The sequence below is a fragment of the Impatiens glandulifera genome, chromosome 3, assembly GCF_907164915.1.
Source record: "Impatiens glandulifera chromosome 3, dImpGla2.1, whole genome shotgun sequence".
Lineage (NCBI taxonomy): Eukaryota > Viridiplantae > Streptophyta > Magnoliopsida > Ericales > Balsaminaceae > Impatiens > Impatiens glandulifera.
The window spans coordinates 10,836,695-10,857,430 of record NC_061864.1 but is presented as its reverse complement, the minus strand read 5'-3'; the positions used below and the strand labels follow the sequence as shown (position 1 = coordinate 10,857,430).

Here is a 20,736-nt window from a genome sequence, read left to right as displayed (position 1 = left end):
CATTTATAATAATAAATTATAATTTTTACTAAACTCGTAATGTATTTTTTTTTCTTATATCTAAAAAGCATTGATTTTGTGAATTTTCTAATTAAAATTGTGTTCAAATCACAAAAAATCTAACCTAGATATGGCGTTGCTCATTTTTGTAATATATTAATGAATTTTAGAGGAAAAATATTTTGATATATATTATAGTTAATTTCACTCTTTAAATAATTTATTGATACATATATTCAAACTATACTATACAATCATTTCAATAAATGAATGTTTCATTTTATTTTTTCATTTAATTTTATGCATTTTATTATTTAAGCTTCAATTATTATCTTTTTATCACTGGAATATTAAGATTTTCATAATATATTGTTCATTAATACAAGTTTAAATTTTACAAAAAAAATGCTATTCATCTTGTAATCATCAAACACTAGTATTTGATAATTAGTGTTTTAATTATCAAATATTTATAAAATATTAGTATTGTTGTAGAAGTGTTTGATCTAATAAAACAATCTTTTATTTAAACAATAAGTAATGATTCATCTAAAAATTATATCTAAATAATTAATAGAAATACTAAATGTTAAAAAAAGAAATTCAAACATCAAATCAAAATCAAAATAAAATACAATCATAATTATATAACATAGAATAAGGAGAAACACAATTTATTTACCGTTCTCTATTTTAAAGCTTTAAAGTTAAATCGAACTTTTTCATACATAACACATCACCATTACGATCTAAGTACTCAAGAAATCAAACATAAATGGAAACCATTTCCATTGATCCTCAAGCCATCTTTCAAGTGAGTAAAATAGAAGTTGAAAAGCTTGGTAATGACTTCGTTTAGCTAACATGCATGGACCCGGAAAATATCTGAGGAAGATGAGTGTATGCCCCCAATTCTATTCCCTTGCTCATAATAGGATGAAACATAAGATGAGCAGCATTTAAATGCAAAATTGCATCAATATCATTCATAAACATTTTATTGCAAACCTTAGGTGACTTAATTTCTGAACTTTTTTCTATTCCTATGAAATCAGACTGAAAGTTTCTAGACATTGTTGGACAAGAGAAGAGATGCTAATATATGCTAGGTGTGATATTACCACCTAGTTGAACTGTTCAAAAATTAAACATTATAGTAAATTTGAAACTACTTGTTTTCAAATTATTTATCAAATTTTAATATAACATTTGGCTAATCTATTATAATTTGCAACTAAGTTAGTAATTATTTAAAAATAAATTAATATTTTGTATATGGTTAATTATTAATGTATTATGATTCTGTAAGTAAGTTATGATATTAAATGTGATCATATCTGTATGTATTCATAATATCTAGATGAGATAGATATCCAACAAAAATAATAAATTTGTTTTCAAACAATGAGTACTAACTATATTATAATATCAAATAAGGATTACTAACTATACTAATATAAACTAGGAATTATTAAATTTTAAAATTATTTATTTATATTTTAATTTTGTGTATAGATATATAATTAATAGATATGAACGAGTTTGATTCGTATTTTGATCGACTAGATTTTACACTCCTATAAAGATATCAATCAATTCAATGAGTATGAGATAACTAATAATTAACTATTTTTTTTTATATATGGATTATGCAAATAAGTTCTCATATTATTAAGGTAAGGCTAAATTTGCCCGTTCTGCTATAAACCGTGATCATATATTATGTAGCTATAAATCGTGATCATATATTATGTATTCATAATATCTAGATGAAATTGATATCCGACAAAAGAAAATAATTAATTGGTTTCCAAACAAAGATTACTAACTATTTCCCTATGATTTGTGATTTTATTTGGAAATGTTAATATTTTATTCATTTTGAGACTTATATCAATATTGGTACCAATAAATAAATATATCTATATATATATATATTTTTAAAGATCAGGTTAATATAAGAACTCTCCTGACACTAGGGTTGTAAATGAATCAAATACTTTTGATTCGATTCGGTATTCGTATTCGAATTTTGATATTCGTATTCGTAATTTTGTGATTCGAATTCGAATAAAAATATTCGATTCGATTCGACTAATAAACGAATACTAATACAAAATCAAGATATTCGATTCGATATTCGCTAATATTCGATTAAATATTCGATTACTATTTTATTAATTTTAATTTTATAAATATTATTTATTCTAAAACCTAGTACATATATACATTTCTTAGGTTGAAAACTTGAAACTTACATTTAGTCATTCTACTGCTAATCACTCAAAACCTATGTTTTAAAAAAAATCGAATCGAATACTCGAATCGAATCGAATACTCGAATCGAATCGAATAATACGAATATCAATTTCAAATCGAATACGAATCACATTAATTATTCGAAAAAAATTCGAATACGAATACGAATATTCGAATAGTTTCACGAATACGAATCGAATACAGTAATATTCGCTTCGATTCGATTCGTTTACAACCCTACCTGACACAACAAAGACACAACAAAAATTGTTTGTTCTATAAGAGAGTAGTATGAAGTTTCATTCCATACTAGCTACTAAGGAGGCTTTCATTTTTCAACAATCTTTGTAAACTTTATCTACATATACAATAAAAAGAGTTTGCTCACTAATCCGATCGCGATTTAATATCATGGAATTCTCCATTGAAACTCCTAAATCATTAAGTATATAATTATTTATCATGTACCCTTATTATTTTTGCTTGCAATTATTCTTTTTAGTACAATGAATATTTGCCGAAAAAAAACAACTTCTCAATCTCATCGAAGATATTCTTATAACTATAAAGCTGAGAGGAAAAAAATACTCTCATATATATTGTTGTTAATTTCACTCTTTAAATAATTTATTGATACATTTACTCAAACTACACTATACAAATACAATCATTTCAATAAACAAATGTTTCGTTTTGTTTTTTCAATTAATATTATGCATTTTATTACTTAAGCTTCAATTATTATCCTTTCTCACAAGGATATTAAATTTTTTTATAATATATTATTTATTAATACAAGTTTAAATTTTATCAAAATAATGTTATTCATTGTCTAGTAATCATCAAACAATTAATAATTAGAAGTTTAATTATAATTAACTGGTGTTTTAATAATCAAAATTTAAATTATAAAATATTAGCATTGATGTGTAGAAGTGTTTGATATAATAAAACAATCTATTGTTTAAACAATAATCAATTATTCATCCAAGAAATAAAACTAAGTAATTAATAAAAAATACTATTATTATTGTTCAGAAAAGAAAAACACACATAAAATTGAAATACAATAAACAACACAATCATAAATAGAAACATAAAATAAGGGGAAACACAATTCATTTGTCGTTCTCCATCTTAGAGCTTCAAAGTTAGATCCAACTTTTTCATACACGACTCATCATCATTCTCGTTTCTCTTGAAAATCTTTGGTATAGGTTGATCTAAGTTACTCAAGAAATCATATGTAACTGGAAAAACATGTGCATTCATCCTCAAGTCATCTTTCAATTGAGTAAATGGTTGCGGTTGAAAAGCTGGGTAGTTACCTCGTGTAGTTAACATTGGCCTGAAAGATAGCTGAGGAAGATGAGAGTATCGCCCAACTCTATTCCCTTGCTCATAATTGGATGAAGACGTGAGATGAGCAGTATTCAAATGCAAAATTGCATCAAAATCATTCATAAACATCTTATTGCAAACCTTACATGACTTCATTTCTCCATATTTATTTAATTATGATATTAATACTAATTAAGATGTTTAATTGATTGATTATATATTAAATATCATGTTAATATAAAAGATTAATTGTGTTTATAATCAAATTAAATTTAATTAAGCCAGTTCATGTTTGCCAGAATATAGTATATTATTTTTAATGCTTTTTAATAATTCTTTGATATTTTACTATTAATACCATGAAAATAATTTATAATAAATATTTTTTTACCAAGTTTACTGAATTGCATTAAAATTAATTAAGTTTATTTATTGAGCCTTTACATTTAAGGTAAAAAAATTAATAAAAAAAAACTTTTGAATAACGTTCTATATTTTTTTAGTTTTTGTTTTTTAATTTTTTATTTATTTTCTCTTCATGTAAAAAATTAAATAAAAATATTTGATAATTAAGTATCAAACAATAAATTTTAAAGTTAACATATTTAATTAAATATATTTTTAATTTACATATTTTTATAAATCTGTTTTACAGTTATTATTTTTATTTAATTTTGTAAATATTTTTTTATCTGTCTTTTTAATTAATAATATATTAAATATTTATAAAATAATTATTTTTTATTAAACAATAACATTAATTATTAGTTTTAGGGTTTTTATTTATTTATTATAATAATAAATAACTTTCAAATATGCATATCTTTTAATCACCAATATTATTTTTTTCAAAATTACCTCTCATATTATTTATTTTGTACTTTATTTCAAACATTTTTTTTACATCTCAAACATTATTAAATTTAATATATATATATATATATATTAATAATTAAATATTAAAAAATAAATTGTAATTTATAATTTTTTTTTATATTTTTAATATATTCTAAAATATTATTTCTAGTATATTATATTTTGTTGTGTTTTTTATTATAATAAATAAATCTAAAATAATTTCTCAATTACTTTAAAACTTAACATATTTAGTTCTATATATATAATTAAAAAGAAAATGTGATAATTAATATTTTTTAAATTCTTCGTTAATTATAAAATATTATTTCAAGCATATAATGTCTTATTTTGTTTTTTTAATAATAAATTAATTAAAAAAAATTCTCGATTACTTTAAAACTTAACATATTTAGTTAAATATATTTTTATTTTTTTTATAATATATATTTTTAATATATATATATATATATAGGAATATTATAAATTAAAATAATATATATTTTTATATTTTATGAATTTTTGTATATATATATATGTAAATAATTAATAATTATAATATTATAAAAAGATACATTATTAAAATTTCTTACACCTCACTCTATATATTTAATAATTTAATGATGCATTATCTATATATATATATATAATAATGCTTAATTTTTAAAGTGTCCGGATTGCCGGGTCGAGAGCTGTGGTTAATTTGGATACTTGGGTCGGATTGTGGGTTGACCCGCCTTTAAATTTAAAACGATTAAAAATAAAATTAAAAATGATAGAGGTATGTTTTGAACTTACAACCTAACAATACAAGTACAACTGTTTAACCAACTAGGCTACTAAGACTTTATATTTTAAAATCAACACCAAATTTGATAAACGCGGGACGTTTTAACATTAATATAAGTTCAACATTTTAACTAACTAATCTATACATATATAATGATGCTTAATTTTTAAAGTGTCCAGATTGCCGGGTCGAGAGCTGTGGTTAATTTGGATACTTGGGTCGGATTGTGGGTTGACCCGTTTTTAAATTTAAAACAGTTAAAAATAAAATAAAAAATGTTAAAAGTATGTTTTGAACTTACAACCTAACAAAATAAGTACAACTCTTTAACCAACTAGGCTACAAAGACTTTATATTTTAAATTCAACACCATATTTGATAAACGGGGGACGTTTTAATATTAATATAAGTTCAACTTTTTAATTAAGTAATATATATATATATATATATATATATATATATAATGATGCTTAATTTTTAAAGTGTCCGGATTGCCGGGTCGAGAGCTGTGGTTAATTTGGATACTTGGGTCGAATTGTGGGTTGACCCGCCTTTAAATTTAAAACGGTTAAAAATAAAATTAAAAATGCTATAGAGGTATGTTTCGAACTTGCAACCTAACAAAACAAGTACAACTCTTTAACTAACTAGACTACAAAAACTTTATATTTTAATTTCAACATCAAATTTGATAAATGCGGGACGTTTTAATATTAATATAAGTTCAACTTTTTAACTAACTAATATATATTGATGTTGAGTAAATGGATACTTGGTTCGAATTGTGGGTTGACCCACACATAAACTTAAAACGGTTAAAAATAAAATTAAAAATGTTATCCGTAATTTTTTTCACGGTTTTTTATATTATTACTCGTGCAAATGCACGGACTAAATGCTAGTTAATATAATCATTCTCAATTCTCAACATAATTAGAAGTATTTGACTATTTATTGATATTTCTTTTGTGGGAGGAACCCTTAGATTTCTCACTAATGTTTACTCATTATTCAAACCGACACTAAAATAGATTCAAACCTGGTTTTTTTTCATATTAACACTTTAAAAGCTAGATAACTTATAATTGTTAAAATAGTTTTATAATTTTGTGTATATGTATATATTTTGTAAGTTAAATTTTTAATAACTATATATTTTATAAATTTTACATATTCATATAAACAAATAAAATAAAAATAATTATATCTCTTATACTTATATTAAATACAAATCTATTTATTTAAAAGATATAACATTATATATAATAAAAATAATTATATTTATTATCTTAATTTTTTTAATATATTATATAAATTTATTAATAATTTTTTTCTACTTATATATATATATATATTCTAAATAAAAATATTTCTTACCTCATTTATTTTTCAATATAATAAAGTTACATATTTATTTATTTAATTTTATATATAAATATTTTTATCATAATATATATATATATATATATATATATATATATCTTATTTTAATTAAAAATATTCCTCTCTTAATTTATTTTTCAACATATAATTATAATTTTATATATTTATTTATTTAATTTTATATAAAAATATGTATATCATATTTTTTATTAACTAAAACAAATTAAAAGTAATACTAAATAATTTTTTTTTATTTTTTCTATTATATATATATATATAGGAGTGATAAGGAGAAGAAATACACATCATTAAGTAAAATGATAAGGGTTAAAATGATAAGGGTGAAGAGAGAATAGAGAAAAAATTATTATTCATCCCTCTTAAATTTCTTTTTCTCAATCATTTTTCATATAAATATTTTTTTTAAGTTATATGTATATAATATTATGATTTAATAGGTTAAATTTTAATTTTATATAAAAGTAATAAGAAAATAAAATATTTAAATTAAATGAATGATGACGGAGATTATTTTTTAATTTTAATTTTCTTACTAATTAATTTTTACTTTATTTTTATATATATTATATATATATAATGTAATATTTAATTCAATATATTTATATGGTAAGAATATATATATATATATATATATATATTATGTGAGATAAATTAATTATTAAAAAAAATTATGAAGGAGAAATTACTTATATTTTAAATTAAATATTATATATATATATATAAATATTATGTAATATTATATATTTTAATATAAAAATTGTTGATGAAATTAAATTATATTATTAGTTTGAAAATATATATATATATATATCACATCTTCTTTTTATTAATTTATTTATCTTATATTACACCTATAGTTGAACTGTACAATAATTATAGAAATTTGAAACTACTTGTTTCCAAACTATTTTTCAAATTTTGATATAACATTTGACTAATCTATTATAATTTACAGATAAGTTAGTAACTATTTAAAAATATTAATAATAAATAAATTATGAATTATGTAAGTAAGTTATGTTATTAAATGTGATTGTACTATTTATAATATCTAATATTCATAATATCTAGATGAGTTTTGATATCCGACAAAAATAATAAATTTATTTTCAAACAATGATTACTAACTATATTAATATAAAAAAATATTACTAATTATAAACAAAGAATCATTAAATCTTAAAATTATTGAGAAGCCGACATATTAAGCACACATTATTTTTTAATATATTTGATTTATTTTTCCTTCACAAGTGTTATACTTTTGTCGTGTTAGTTCGATGTTACCCATTCAGTTAGTGCCTATATCTAAAAATGCATCGCCACCCTATACAAAAAGAAAAAAATTAACAAATAGGGAGGGTGGTGATTCACTTTTGTATATAGATGTCATTTTATGAGTGGAATACATGTACTACCTGTATGGTTAGCATCGAAATAATCTTTTTGTCGTTATGTTTAAACGATTATACATTTCATAATATAATTGTCTTATCATTAAAAATAATAATAATTTTTTTTTTCTATTGTGATTTATATTTTTAAGTTTTGTAGAAATATATTAAAGAGTTCATTATTCACTCATATGAAAATATAAATTAATAGGAATTATATGCAGGTAAATTAATCAATAACTAAACATTATAATAAGTTTGGAATTATTTATTTTTAAATTTTAATATAGCATCTGTCTAAACTATTATTTTGTAACTAATTAGTTAGTAATTATTTGAAAACAAATTAATATTTTTATATATTGATAATAAAGAATTATGTAGTAAGTTTTGTCATCTTATTTTTTTTATATATTTATAATATCTAGATGAGACAATATTCGATAACAAAAAATAATTGTTTTCAAAGAAGGTTACTGACTATATTACTATAAACTAAGAACCATTAAATCAAATAAAATTTGGCTTACATTTTAATTTATATATATATTAATACCAACTAGTTGAAATGTCCAATAATTAAACATTATAGTAAATTTGAAACTAATTTTTCAAATTATTTTTCAAATTTTAATATAATATTTGACTAATCTATTATAATTTGCAACTAAGCTAGTAACTATTTGAAAACAAATTAATATTTTTGTATATGTATAATAGATTGATTATGGATTCTGTAAGTAAGTTCTTAGAGTAAACGTGATCATATATGTAAGTATTGATAATATATCCAATCAACAAATAATAAATTTGTTTTTTTACAAAGATTACTTATATTAATAACAAATAAGGATTACTTATATTAATAACAAATAAGGATTACTAAGAATTATTAAATCACTTAAGATTATTGATTTATATTTTAGTTTTGTTTATAGATATATTAATCAATATGACTCGTTCCGTAAATTGATTAGTTCCGTAAATTGATTAATGTGATTTTAAACTCATATAGAGATATAAATCAATGAGTGAGTATACGATTAAATAACTAATAATTAAACATTATAATAAATTTGAAATACTAGTTTTCAAATTATTTTTTCAAATTTTAATATAACATTTGGTCAAATTATTATTTTGCAACTAAGTTAGTAACTATTTGAAAATAAATTAATATTTTTGTATATAGATAATAAATGTATTATGAATTCTATAAGTATGTTCTGATATTAAATATGATCATATCTGTATGTATCCATAATATCCAGATGAGATCGATATCCGAAAAAAAAATAATTTGTTTTCAAACAATGATTACTAATTATATTATAACATAGATAAGGAATACTATATAACTATACTAATATATAAACTAGGAATTATTAAATTTTAAATAATATATAACTATACTAATATATAAATTAGGAATTATTAAATTTTAAAATTATTTATTTATATTTTAATTTTGTGTATAAATATATAATTAAGTGATATGAACGAGTTGGTCATTATTTTGATCAACTTGATTTTACACTCATATAAAGATAAATCAATTCAATGAGTATGACTCATATAAAGATATCAATCAATTCAAATGAGTATGAGATAACTAATAATTAATAATTAAATAAATTTGAAACTAAAATAATATTTTTTTATTTATGGATAATAAATGGATTATGCAAATAAGTTTTGATATTAAACGAAAGGCCAAATTAGCCTAATTCTATAAGTCGTCATCATATGTATGTATTTATAATATCTAGATGAAATTGATATTGAAACAAAAAATAAATAATAATAAATTGGTTTCTAAACAAGGATTATTAACTATTTCCCTGTGATTTTATTTGGAGATGTATGTTAATATTTATTCATTTTGAGACTTATATCAAATTAATTTTTTTAAAGATCAGATATAAGTCTCCGACACAACAGAGACACAACTGAGACCCAACACAAATTGTTTATTCTATAAGAGAGTAGTATGAAATTTCATTCCATACTAGCTACTAATTAACCGAGACTTTCACTTTCTAACGATCATTGGAAATTTTATCTACATATACAATAAAAAAGCGTTCGCTCACTATTTCGATTGCGATTTAATATCATTTCTAGTTGTGCTTCTATCGTTCTCTCTCCATGGAACCATTGAAACTCCTCAATCATTAAGTATATAATTATTTATCATGTGAACCATAACTACTCCATCTCATGGAAGATATTCTTATATATATAAAGCTTAGAAGAAAAAAAAAATACTTTGATATATATTGTTGTTAATTTCACTATTTAAATAATTTATTGATATATTTACTCAAACTACACTATACAATCATTTCATTAAACAAAATGTTTTGTTTTGTTTTTTCAATTAATATTATGCATTTTATTATGTAAGCTTAAATTATTATCCTTCCTTACAAGGATATTAAATTTTTTATAATATATTATTTATTAATACAAGTTTAAATTTTATAAAAATAATGTAATTCATTGTCTAGTAATCATCAAACAATTAATAATTAGAAGTTAAATTAGAATTAATTGATATTTTAATTATCAAAATTTAAATTATAAAATATTAGAATTGATATGTAAATGTGTTTGATATAATAAAACAATCTCTTGTTTAACCAATAAGCAATTATTCATCCAAGAAATAAAAGTAAGTAATTAATAAAAAATACTATTATTATTGTTTCAGAAAAGAAAAACACACATAAAATTGAAATACAATAAACAACACAATCATAAATAACAATCATAAATAGAAACATAAAATAAGGGGAAACACAATTCATTTGTCGTTCTCCATCTCAGAGCTTCAAAGTTAAATCCAACTTTTCCATACACGACTCATCATAATTCTCGTTTCTCTTGAAAATCTTTGGTACAGGTTGATCTAACTTACTCAAGAAATCATATGTAACTGGAAAAACATTTGCATTCATCCTCAAGTCATCTTTCAATTGAGTAAATGGTTGCGGTTGAAAAACTGGGTAATTACTTCGTGTAGTTAACAGTGGCCCAAGAGATAGCTGAGGAAGATGAGAGTATCGCCCAACTCTATTCCCTTGCTCATAATTGGATGAAGACGTGAGATGAGTAGTAGTCAAATGCAAAATTGCATCAAAATCATTCATAAACATCTTATTGCAAACCTTACATGACTTCATTTCTGAAGACTGAAAGTTTCTAGACATTGTTGGACAAGAGAAGAGATGTTAATATATACGCTATGTGTTGATATATACACATATATATAGTACAACAATGGGGGTGTGTAGATACTATTATTTAATTGTAATTACTGTAAATTTCAATAGCATTAAAATTACATAAATATTATATTATAAAAATAATATCACATACTATATATATTAATTATGTGAGATTTGACTATTATTTTTTTTCTCCATATTTATTTATGATATTAATACTAATTAAGATGTTTATATATTTGATTGATTAGATATCAAATATCATGGTAATATAAAAGATTAATTGTGTTTATAATCAAATTAAATTTAATTAAGCCAGTTCATCATGTATGCCCGAATATAGTATATTATTTTTAATGTTCTTTAATGATTCTTTGATATTTTACTATTAATACCATGAAATTAATTTAAAATAATATTTGTTTTACCAAGTTTACTGAATTGCATTAAAATTAATTATTTTTTTATTGATCAATATTTACACCAAAAAGTAAAAAGAATATTATTGAGCCTTTACATTTAAGGTAAAAAAATCAATAAAAAAAAACTTTTGAATATGAATGAGAAATTGATCTTGAGTGAACTTGGACAATAAATTATTAATAAAATTTTAAATTAGATCTCATTTTATTCTCTATATGCATAAGAGTGAATTTGTTAGGAATTAATATTTTTCATTCTTTCAATTAAATTAAAATATAATACTTTTTCATTTTATTAAAATTAAAATTAAAATTAAAATTAAAATTAAAATTAAAATTAAAATTAAAATTAAAATTAAAATTAAAATTAAAATTAAAATTAAAATTAAAATTAAAATTAAAATTAAAATTAAAATTAAAATTAAAATTAAAATTAAAATTAAAATTAAAATTAAAATTAAAATTAAAATTAAAATTAAAATTAAAATTAAAATTAAAATTAAAATTAAAATTAAAATTAAAATTAAAATTAAAATTAAAATTAAAATTAAAATTAAAATTAAAATTAAAATTAAAATTAAAATTAAAATTAAAATTAAAATTAAAATTAAAATTAAAATTAAAATTAAAATTAAAATTAAAATTAAAATTAAAATTAAAATTAAAATTAAAATTAAAATTAAAATTAAAATTAAAATTAAAATTAAAATTAAAATTAAAATTAAAATTAAAATTAGTCGGTTCACTAAACTGCCATTCTCAGTTTGCCTCAGACCGACAAACATTGGCCGACAACCTTTTAATGTCGGACGTCCGATCGCAATTTCGCGACCTCGTTTCTATTGTTCTCTCCTTCGTCCTCCCATGGATTTCTCCGATTGAAACCCTAACAAATCTTTATCTACGTTTTGAAATCCAGTCTGTGGCGGAAATTCATGAACTTGAAGGAACCCTAGATTGAGAATCTGTATTCTCCTCCTGGGTGTTTTGCGCGTTAAGGCACTTAGAGATCTCCTAAAGACGAGTGTCTGTACAAGGTGATGGTCATTTCTCATATGTTTAATTACCGCAGAATCTCCATAGATTATACTAATTGATATTTAAGTTCGTCATTTTGATTGTTCTAGAATTTATAAGTTCGATAAAGTTCATGAACATAGATAGAGATGCTGATTTGTATGTAATCTCTTATTTCATAGGATTGGGTCACAATAGCTGTCAAGATGTTGGCGAAAACTAGAAAAGTTGCAGCTAAGGGAGAAGCAATGGTCTCACATTATGCTTTTGCTCCGCTTGAAGACGATATCATAATAAAACATCGGCTTCTAACACGAACTACCACCACTAGGGGTGAACCTCCATTGAAGAAGCTTCAAAAGAAGTTCACTTCTTTTGTTCTTGAGATCGAAAAGGACACGAATAACAATCTTGATTGTGAAAAACTTGCAAAAGCTTTCTTGCAGGAATTAGCATCATTTGAGCTCCCACTGCTCAAGAGCAAAGCAGTTGTGGATTCTAACTTGAGGGAGAAGGAGAACTTTAACGAGTTAGAAGACGAGATAAACAGACAGATTCTTCAGGCGCAGGCTGATATAAAAGATCTGAAGGAAGAACTAGAAGTGGCTAAAATCGAAAGGAAGCACAAAGAAGAGTGTGAATCAATCAGGAAATTGATTGCTTTACAACCACCAAGGTCGGATACCCAAAAGATAATAACTGAATTAGAGAAGGAGATTGTAAGGATGGAAGCTGAGAATGTTGCTAGTTCAAGGACCTTGGAACTCCGCAAGAAACAGTTTGCTCTTCTATTACAAGTGGTATGCAATAGCTTCTCAAGTGAAAGCATTATTTCTTTAGATTCATAGTCTTTATGAAAGATCGATCCTAAGAGTTGTTTTTATGTTACAAATGGACTATAGATATTAGATATGGTCATATGGATTATTCTCGAGTGGCTTGTTGTTTTTCAAGTTCAAATGAAATCATTCTCAGCGTGTGAATTCAAATCCAGTCTAGGTCCTCTAGGAAATCCTTAACCATTTCTAGATAAACAGACCGAACTTTTTTGGAAAGTGGTATTTTGTCACCATTACAATCACAATCACTTTTGAAAATTGGCAAAATTGCCAATGTAAGAAGTGAAAGTCACTTTATATGCATTTAGTATGAAAAATGTAGTTTGACTTTTTTTAGTGCGAAAAGTTGTAAATTTTATAATCCAGATCAAGGCCAAAGCCAACATCTGAAGACAGTCTTTGAACTTTGAAGAAAGGGATATGTACTGTTCACCCATAGAACTTGTTGAATTGGCTCAAGTTTGTTAATCATGATATGAATCTTGCTTGTGTTTAAACTTGAGATAAGACTTGTCTTGATGATGGCTTAGCCTGAAATTCTTGAATCTTGACCAAGGGCTATTTGATGATGGCTTAGCCTGATAATTTTGGGGAATCAATTGGATTCCTCCCGTCAAAGACTTCTTTCCTTGGATGTTGGGAGTTCCAACTGTAAAAAAGGGAAGTCTCTTACAAAAGTAAGAAACATCTCTAAGATATTCTCAAATTTTTCTACGAATTCATTGGGTTTTGGTTCAAAAGGCAGTTTGTACTCAATTTAGTGTCCGAAGGCAATTGAAAATAGTATCTGAAAATTATTTATCTCTTGCAGGTGGATGAGCTTCAGAACACAATTGAGGACGAACAAAAGTGTATGATTGAAGATTTAAACCGGATAGCAAATGACGAAATTGAGAGCGCGGGAAAGGATGCTGCAGGTGATTATGAAGCAATGGTGGTTGATTAGTTAAATTATGTTTTTGCACTTGTAGGAAAATGTTATCTTACTAAGCAAACAGTCGAGAGCATGGGAAGGGAAGGGAAGGGAAGGATGTTGCAGGTGATAATGAAGCAATGAATCAACAGTGGTTGATTAGTTAAATAATGTTTTTGCACTTGTAGAAAAATATTATCTTACTAAACAATGTTTGTTTAGTCATTTGGATTTCTAATTTGACAATGGTTTGACTTGTTTATGCAGCTTTCTGTCTCTTAAAAATTATTTGAAAACATCTGATACAGTTTCAAATCTGGGTTTGAACAAAAAAACATCTAAAAATTTATTTAGAGCAAATAAAATTGTAATTGGACTATGCATATAATATATTTAAAAATCATTGCACAATAATACATATAATAATAATAATATATCCTGATTCAAATGGATATATCCTGATTCAAAGGGCCAAATCACATATAATAATGTTTGTAGGTAAAACTTCTCTATCTACACCAAGTGTTATATAATAGCCTGAACTCGAGATTTACATCATTTGGGCTGAGCGACGTTCTTAGTGTTTATAATGATGATAGCGGGGGATTGAACCTCACAATAAGGATCTTGAAAATCGGCAAACACAATATGTAAAGTGCAATCACGATGAATGGAGATGCCACAAGCCAACCCAATAACTGCACAGTTCAATGAAATCTCATTATTAATGACTGCTTGCAAGTTAACAGTATAAAAGAAAGATCATCACTACATGTGATTAGATACGATTCCAAACAGATAACACAGACAAACATAAGATCGAGCTTACCGCATGGTAAATACTTTCTAGGACTTCACGTGAAGCATGTCCAGTCAAGATTTTTTTTAAAGCATCCGTAGTCAAGGGAAAATGATCTCCACCAGAGATAGCTTCACCGAGCCGTAAGAAGGGAACCATCAGACTAGGAAACAAAAATATATATATAAGGTGATTATTAGATAATGGAAATTTGGTTAACAAACAAAGGACACCAAAAGATATTGAAAGCCATCCAACAACAGTTTATAGTTTATCCTTGCAATGGGAGTTTAATCCAAATATAAAATCATTAAAGGTAACAAGCGACCTTACGATTTCTACGTATGAGTTCATTCCATGACAGACACAATCAGTCAAAGAATACAAGTGGCTGTGGTAAATGGAGGATAATATTTTACCTCAGTTCTATTGGAGTTGCAACAAAGTTAGATAGCATCACTGTTGGTGCATGACAAAAAGATCCAAGCAATGCTATAGCCATCCCACAGAGAAAGAAGGTGACACCTGTATCTCCGAAACCCCACAATTTTATGAATAGTCGAACTACATAGGCTAGAACAATTTCAATACAAAATTATCATTCTCAAATCTGAAAATAGTTTTCATATTTCTTATGAAGATTAGTGTATCAATCCAAGAGCTGCAATATCCAGGAAATGGTACCAACAAAGATTCTAATGTTTTCAGCAATTGAAACATCTTAAAAACACTAAATATGAACAATTGTGTACATTCTGAATAAAGATGTTGGTCTACCAATATCAATATTCCGAAACGGTAATTTACTTGGACCAATCAAACATAAAAAGTAACACATAATCAGAAGAAACACACCATAGTCTTCCATAAAATTCACAAGCAATGGTCTAGAAATTGATAGCTCCTTGAGATTCATCCATTTCTTCTACTTAGGGGAGCCTAATTAAAAACTTTGTTACTCATCTGGATCATGAAAATTACCATTTAGGGAGATCCAAGATTCAAGACTGGGTTTTTCCAATCATCAATAAGAATCCAATAGAGAAAGACAATAAAATCTTTCAAATCAAACTGATTGAGGAAGCAGAAATTCCTAGAAATCAATCTACCCTTTAAACAAAATTACATACTAAATCCAGCAGCAGCAGCAAGAAGACAGAATAGTTATCGAAAAATTAAAGCATACCACATATAGGAAATACTCCTAAAACAAAGCCAAGAGCGGTAGAGAATGCCAATTGCTTCGGCTCAGCACCCCTGCATAACAGAGTAAGTACCACCAGCAATCATATCCTTACATCGCAAGATCAAAAGTATAGAGATAGAGAACGTACTTTCTCAAGATGACACCAAGCGGGTCGACTACTTTTTTCTGGAACCAGAGACCAATTGCATTGAAAACATTCGTCATTTCAATTGATAATACAGATCCTTGGGTTATGTGGTTTCAAATGATTCCAATTTGCATCAACAATTTCTCCTATACAGATCTGGTAGAGCTATTATACCCAAAGAAGAATCATTTATTTCACACGATTTGAGTTGCTAATATGAGTATATCTTTCCTTTTCCCTCTCTCAAAAGTCAGCATATATCTGAAACTGACTCTATCCTTGTTTTATATGAATTATTTATATTCAATCTAAGTAAATAAATAATTGTTACATAGTAATAATCTGTATATATATCAAATCAATAACTAACTAAAATATTATATCTTGTTTTTATGCATATGATTATTTTAAAATAATTTGAGAAATAAATTATTTAGGTTAAATATCAAGACTTTACCATCACCCATAAGTTATTTTGTTCCATTTCAACACATCCAAGAAGATATAATACAAAAAAAACTTCAACTTTTTGCAATATATTATAAAACTGATTGACATTTGGTGTCATTTAATATATATATATATATATATATATATATATATATATATATATATATATATATATAGTACAATTTAATTTACATAATGAAAATATAAAAGCAAGAAAATAACAAACAAATTGAATTTTTGTTTCTATGTCCTATAACTAACTGTTGGTTATCTAAAAAAATTCCATCATACCATCAACAATCTATTTGGGCTGCTTTCTACACCAGCAGCTCATTGTAATCGAAATTGTGCACTAAGAACGCGACTAATGAAAACGATAACATCATAACAAGCCATCCGGAAGCTACAACATCACCCGAAGAGAGAATATGGTAGCCAACGTCGTAAATACCACCTGTCTCCTCGTCCTTTATCTTTATCGGCTGTGAACCTGAAAAATTACATGAACGAGCTGGTCTTCAGTTTTTTGAAAACTGATATTTTGTCGGAAATCCCATGCACATTTTACAATCTTATTGAAAAATCGTTCAAAACTAAAAATTGAAGTAATTTTTTTTTTCATTTGGTGTAGATATTATGATCCAAATTATTTTCAAAATTGTATACTTACAGTTATAGTCTGTCCACCCAATAGTTTGGTTCTCAAGATCATACAAAACAAGTTTATTTGCAAGTACCATATCTGCATTTAAACAAGAAGATCATCATTATTCATTATCATACAACTATTACCATTTTTCTATTTCATTGAATAACTTAGCCATCAACCCTGTTTGTTGAATTTTCTTGTATATGATTATATTTCCCTACTTTTTCTGAGTTCATAAACTTTTTTTTCATTTTTTTAGATTGCAAAGAAAATTCATAAGGAGTTAAGTTATATGTTTTAAGCAAACCTCCCAGAAGTAACATCTCCTGCCCATCCTTGTTTTCGATACCGCTATTCATCCAACCGAAACACCAGGTGTCATCCTATATGAATCCAATGCAATAGTAGTGTATAGAAATTAATAAGACCATTAACATGCTCATCAATTAGAACCCGTATTGGCTTCACTTACGCGAACTCGGAACAAGTAGTCTCTTGGATAAACTGTCATAGTAAGTTCTTGGTCGAAAGTGAGTTTGACAGGTGGGAATCCTTCGTCTACACTGTAGACAAAAGGTAAAAAAAAAAAAAAAAAAAAAAACTCTTACATAATTGATTGAAAAACAAAATTGTTGATAAAAAAGTTGTCAACTTTGCAATCCCAAGCAGTACAATGAAAGAAGGGAAGTGAACTTACTCTGTACTGTATGTAAAACATGTGAATTGATCATCTACATGCATGAACTTCAAATCGGATTTTCCATCCAATATCTAGTTACAAAAGAAATAAATTAAATTTAAAACTGTAAATATGATGATAAACTTTATCAGAACCATATAATACCTGAGCCATTAATGGATTGAAGATCTCATCTGGAAGATATGCCAAAGTAGTACCACTATCAACAATCGCCCCTCTATCTGGGCTACCGAATAGACTATGTGTAAGCTTTATGGGAGTCTTGTCTACCTCAATTCCCTTCAACTTTACATTGTAATGTTGCCTATGTTAAGATTTGAGACAACCAGCACAATAATGGCAATTAGTCTTTTCGAATACATTCAATTTCATTAAAGAAACCTCGAGAATGCCAAATCTTGTTTGGAATTATTAAAAATAAGAACAAGCTGAGAAAAATGAGAGCATGCATGCATACTGGTTAGGAATTATTGGAGTAGAATTGACTTTGGGCTGCACCACTTCTCCAATAGCAAAAATCCCACCTCCTAGATCACCATCCAAACAATGTGCAAAAATCTTTTTAACCTTTCCAGCCAATGAAAGCTGAGAAATCATTGAAGAGTTGGATTGTCCAAAACCAACTATCCCATCAAGAGCTTCTGAAGTCGAACCAAGCTGCCCAGATTGTTTACTTGCACACCTATCTTGGACCATAAAAACTTACATCATAATTGATCTCAAACATATATAGAGTCTAACAATACAAACAATGTCTGTTTCTTATAAAAACAAAATCTCACCCGAATGAAACACTACCATTCAAAATTGTGGTTTGAAGATTTCCAGATGGCTTATCCAACTGTACAATATCCTTCACAAAATATCCAGCGGTTGAACTCCCATCTCCATATGTAACAGTATATGGACAGCTTGATCCAACTTTACACTCACCAAGAGCATCTCCAAAAACCACACTGCAGAATTCTTGATCACATGTGACTTCTTTTGAAGTTGATGAGCTGGTTGGATCATATAGCCTTAGTTCTACCTGTAAATTGACTAAATTCCTAAAAACATGCAAATATTCTTCTTAATACATGATGAAGAAAACGAGGAGATCATACACCAAGATCACTTGTCTTTGGACATTTAGTGCAGCCGGCACAATTCACCCACAAAATATCACTTCCTGTGTCAACTTGCACATAGTAGCTCTGCGATGGAGACCCAATTCCAATTCTTGTGTAATACAGCCTATTTCATAATTAACAAACAATGATCGATAAATGAACATCCCAGCCTTGGATTCTTAATGGGTTTAATTAATTAGTACTAACATGAATTAATTATTATGATTGATTCAATAAGAGAGGAAGAAGAAGAAGAAAGTGACGAACGCTGTTGCTGTGGGACTTCCATCGCCACCCAAAGGGATATCAGCGGCCAAGACTCTGCCTTGGTGACGACGAACATCATGGGCTTTGAACGAACTCAAACGCCTCTCGCGATCACCACCACCAGCGCCAAATTTGTGCTGAACTCTGAAGACCGCGTTGGCGTTAACGAAATTGGGAGAACCCAGAAACAATTCTAGCACCAAAAGAGACAGACCAACCACCGCTAATCTCGTCTCTCTTCTGAGATCCATCACCATTGCATATCACCACCTATCTGATTATATATATATATATATATATTGTAATAACTAACTCTTGTAGAGTTTAGAAGAAGAAATGTGTATGAAATTCCTATGAAAAAAAGAAGAAAAAAAAAACTGCAATGGTGAAATGAAGAAGACAATAGATATCTGGGTCCTCCTTGTTGTTCGTATGCTTTCGAATATGGGTAGCCAAATCTAAAGCGAGATTTGGGAGAGACGTAAAACGAGACAGAGAAACAGAGATAGATAGTATGAGGAGTGGAGGCAAAGTCGGGTTATGAGACCTTTTCCATTTTTAACTGCTAACAGAATTGTTGTATTTGAATAACAGTTACAAGAAAACAACCCACCAAAGTGAATCCGATAAAAAAAAGTCAACCTAAGATATCAAAATGTAACCGCGAAAACACTTTGAAAGCCAACACGATCCTAATTTTTCACCTTGTAAGATCTTTCATTCAAGGATTTTTCAATTCAACTACTCTCTCATGGTAACAATATATAATCTTAAAATTTTAAAGAGAATCTAAACCAACTTTATTTGAACATTTAGTTTGTTATAATCCAATTAAATTTGAAGTAATTAATTAATTTTGTTACTTTTAGCATTTCTAGTCACGAATACGTGCTTTCATGTTATGTAACATGTTGCAATCAAGTGTATAACTATAAGTTTATATATTTTAGTTTATTGTTTT

The 20,736-nt window shown here is 25.8% G+C and overlaps 3 protein-coding genes across 3 annotated transcripts; 1 reads left to right on the top strand and 2 right to left on the bottom strand.

The window, feature by feature from the left end:
* Nucleotides 1–12,478: 12,478 nt before the first annotated feature.
* LOC124932219 (THO complex subunit 7A-like) lies at nt 12,479–14,684 on the top strand. The gene is made up of 3 exons (XM_047472837.1): nt 12,479–12,732; nt 12,895–13,512; nt 14,363–14,684. The coding sequence occupies exons 2-3, from the start codon at nt 12,919–12,921 to the stop codon at nt 14,495–14,497; spliced, it is 729 nt and encodes a 242-aa protein (XP_047328793.1). The 5' UTR covers nt 12,479–12,732; nt 12,895–12,918; the 3' UTR covers nt 14,498–14,684.
* A 242-nt stretch (nt 14,685–14,926) lies between these two features.
* Nucleotides 14,927–16,848, bottom strand: LOC124931919. Its single transcript, XM_047472503.1, has 5 exons — nt 16,598–16,848; nt 16,450–16,520; nt 15,683–15,788; nt 15,294–15,426; nt 14,927–15,162 (listed from the first exon to the last, which is right to left on the bottom strand). Exons 1-5 carry the CDS (start codon nt 16,672–16,674, stop codon nt 15,049–15,051), a joined length of 501 nt encoding a protein of 166 aa, XP_047328459.1. The 5' UTR covers nt 16,675–16,848; the 3' UTR covers nt 14,927–15,048.
* Nucleotides 16,849–17,298: 450 nt separating this feature from the next.
* LOC124931925 (aspartic proteinase 36-like) lies at nt 17,299–20,067 on the bottom strand. Its single transcript, XM_047472508.1, has 10 exons — nt 19,776–20,067; nt 19,503–19,632; nt 19,179–19,426; nt 18,854–19,078; nt 18,541–18,700; nt 18,394–18,467; nt 18,169–18,259; nt 18,004–18,079; nt 17,718–17,789; nt 17,299–17,537 (listed from the first exon to the last, which is right to left on the bottom strand). The coding sequence occupies exons 1-10, from the start codon at nt 20,030–20,032 to the stop codon at nt 17,365–17,367; spliced, it is 1,506 nt and encodes a 501-aa protein (XP_047328464.1). The 5' UTR covers nt 20,033–20,067; the 3' UTR covers nt 17,299–17,364.
* Nucleotides 20,068–20,736: the final 669 nt, after the last annotated feature.